This window comes from Bidens hawaiensis, unplaced genomic scaffold (genome assembly GCF_021521415.1).
Source record: "Bidens hawaiensis isolate Kalapana, Puna unplaced genomic scaffold, B.hawaiensis_p1.1 tig00026596_1, whole genome shotgun sequence".
NCBI lineage: Eukaryota > Viridiplantae > Streptophyta > Magnoliopsida > Asterales > Asteraceae > Bidens > Bidens hawaiensis.
This window is the reverse complement of record NW_027494270.1, coordinates 271,004-273,476: the sequence shown is the minus strand read 5'-3', so window position 1 is coordinate 273,476 and position 2,473 is coordinate 271,004. Positions and strand designations below refer to the sequence as shown.

At 32.5% G+C, this 2,473-nt stretch overlaps 1 protein-coding gene across 1 annotated transcript; it reads left to right on the top strand.

Annotated features, from left to right (window-relative positions):
• The first annotated feature begins 708 nt into the window (after positions 1 to 708).
• Positions 709 to 1,606, top strand: LOC143573607 (uncharacterized). The gene has a single exon (XM_077058440.1). The coding sequence runs from the start codon at positions 772 to 774 to the stop codon at positions 1,255 to 1,257; it is 486 nt and encodes a 161-aa protein (XP_076914555.1). The 5' UTR covers positions 709 to 771; the 3' UTR covers positions 1,258 to 1,606.
• Positions 1,607 to 2,473: the final 867 nt, after the last annotated feature.

Sequence of the window (2,473 nt, the reverse complement as noted above, 5' to 3'; positions counted from 1 at the left end):
ATGTCGCCGATGAGAGTTTCTTTAACTCCGCATAGTTACTAAGAATTGATCAATTGTGGTCAACCTTAGCTAGAATCGCATCTAGTCGGTCAACTTAAGCAGGTTTTGAACTTAAAAAATAAAACATAATTTATATTTCTATAATATTATAAAAAGAATATCACTCTTTTAAGTTAATGATTAGCAAATTTTATGATAAATTAATATTTAAAAATGTATTTCTCTTACTTATATTGATTTTTACTTATTTTGTTACAAATATAGTATACTTATTATATTTGACATATATATAATAGTTAAAAATTAATTCTCTTTATATTTACAATTTCCGAGTACTCTCCGATTACTCCCCGAGTACTCCGAGTATACCCAACCCCCAGTCGTTTGCTTAGGATTCGCCTAACGACTTTTGCAACCTTACTAGCTATCATAACAAATTACTTGTTTATCTTGTTTATTGATATCTGGTATCAAATATTCAACAAGAAAACACGCAAGTTCTGTTGATATCATAAACCAAACTTCTTTTCATACTTTTGAACCACTGAATTAGGTTTAATAATTAAAAATTGGTATGAGTTATACTTTTTTGTATGCGTAGAAGAATGATGGAAAAGAAGATTATTAAGAGGGGCCACTTTTAAAAGCCAGTGCTATATAATATTATCTCTCATTTGTTAACAAAAACAATTATACTTCCATCCTCATTGCCCTCCCCAAATTATATGCTTCTCTATCTCCATGATAAAAGTATAGTTGAGAGAGACAGAGATGAAAAACGCCTTAAGATGTTTTCTTTCATGCATTCTTCCCTGTGGGGCGTTTGATGTAATCCGGATCGTTCACTCGAATGGACATGTCGAGGAAATAAGTGGCACAATCCGAGCTGCCGAGATAATGAAGCTACACCCTAAGCATGTACTCAAAAAACCCTCTTCGCCATCATACACCGATGAAGGGACCGTCACTTGTCCCAAGATCATCATATTGCCACCAGATGCCGAACTCAAGCGTGGCAAGATTTACTTTCTTATGCCCGTTCCTCCTTCCTTGCCCGAAAAGACACGGTCTAAATCATCGTCAACTACCAGAAAGAAACATTACGGTGAAAACAAAAACTTATTAACGAATCTTCTTGTTTCTGATCGCTACTTGACGGAGATTTTATCCGAAAAGGTAAAAGATACGAGGAGGGGGCGTATTGGCGTGTGGAGACCTCATTTAGAGAGCATTTCTGAGGCTACAAATGATGCCTAAAGTAGTGTCCATTTTCTTCTTCTTCAACCTTCTTTATGGAATTCATTTTTCATATATGATCATATTTGTGTGCAACTTAATTCCTGTTATTCTTGTTCTTTTCTTTTTAGAAAACTTTTGTATATACAAAAGGGGAAAACAAGAAATAACATGTGATCAAATGCTATCTCATTGTTATTAATTTTAATGGTCTTTCTTGAGCATCTCCAATACAGCTTTTGAACTAGGATTGACAAAACAAGTCTTATCGTGTTAAATATGATAGATATGACGCGCTTTATGACACAAGTAAACATGGATATGACTCGTTTACCGACTTTATATTTCATGTCTATAACACCGTTTTAAGTTTCATGTACCAATAAGAAGATATGATTGAGCCTAACCTACTAATTTTAAATACTTGAAAATAAAATAAAAAATCAGATTGAACTTATATTTTCCAAAGCCTACTATTTAAGTTGCTTTACGGTCACTCTTTCATAATTTAAAATAACAATAAACTAGGATTAGAATTTTGTTTATTTATATTCATATGCATGTAACCATTCAAATATATCACGCTACTAATTTAACGTTATATATTGGAAACTTGTGTTTTAACTTAAAGAACATGTATTGCAAGTTTAGATGAAATATGCCTAACTATTATCCCACAGTATTCATCAACGAACAATAATGAATTTGATTCGCATCATATAACTATAACTTATTTCAAATTATATATCATGATACATAATATATATATCGATATAAAATTTATGGAGTAATACTCAATTAATATTCATGAACAATAATTTTAAAGTAATACCAGGAACATCACAATCGAATAAATTCACAAGGATATTAGTATGTTGGGAATGATAGTCCGTCCCCACAAAGCTTTTAGCTCACAAGTGGGCAATGAATGTATTAATGGAAAGGAGTTGGTTCTCATCCCCCTTAAAATGATTATTGATTGATTGATTACTTTGTGGCAAGGCATCCTAAATTTGGGTTACTTTACCCCTTTTTTCGGTATTGTATCCACTGCCTTTGTCGATTAATCATTTCTATGCATTAACTTTAGACCATTGTTATTAGATCATTCTTCGCATTTTCTATCTCGTTATATATGTATTATCTCAATGCCAACCCAATTTTTCCTCAATCATTCAACCCATCACTCAATCTCTGTTATCAGTGGCGGACCAAGGATCTTTTGACAATGGGGTCC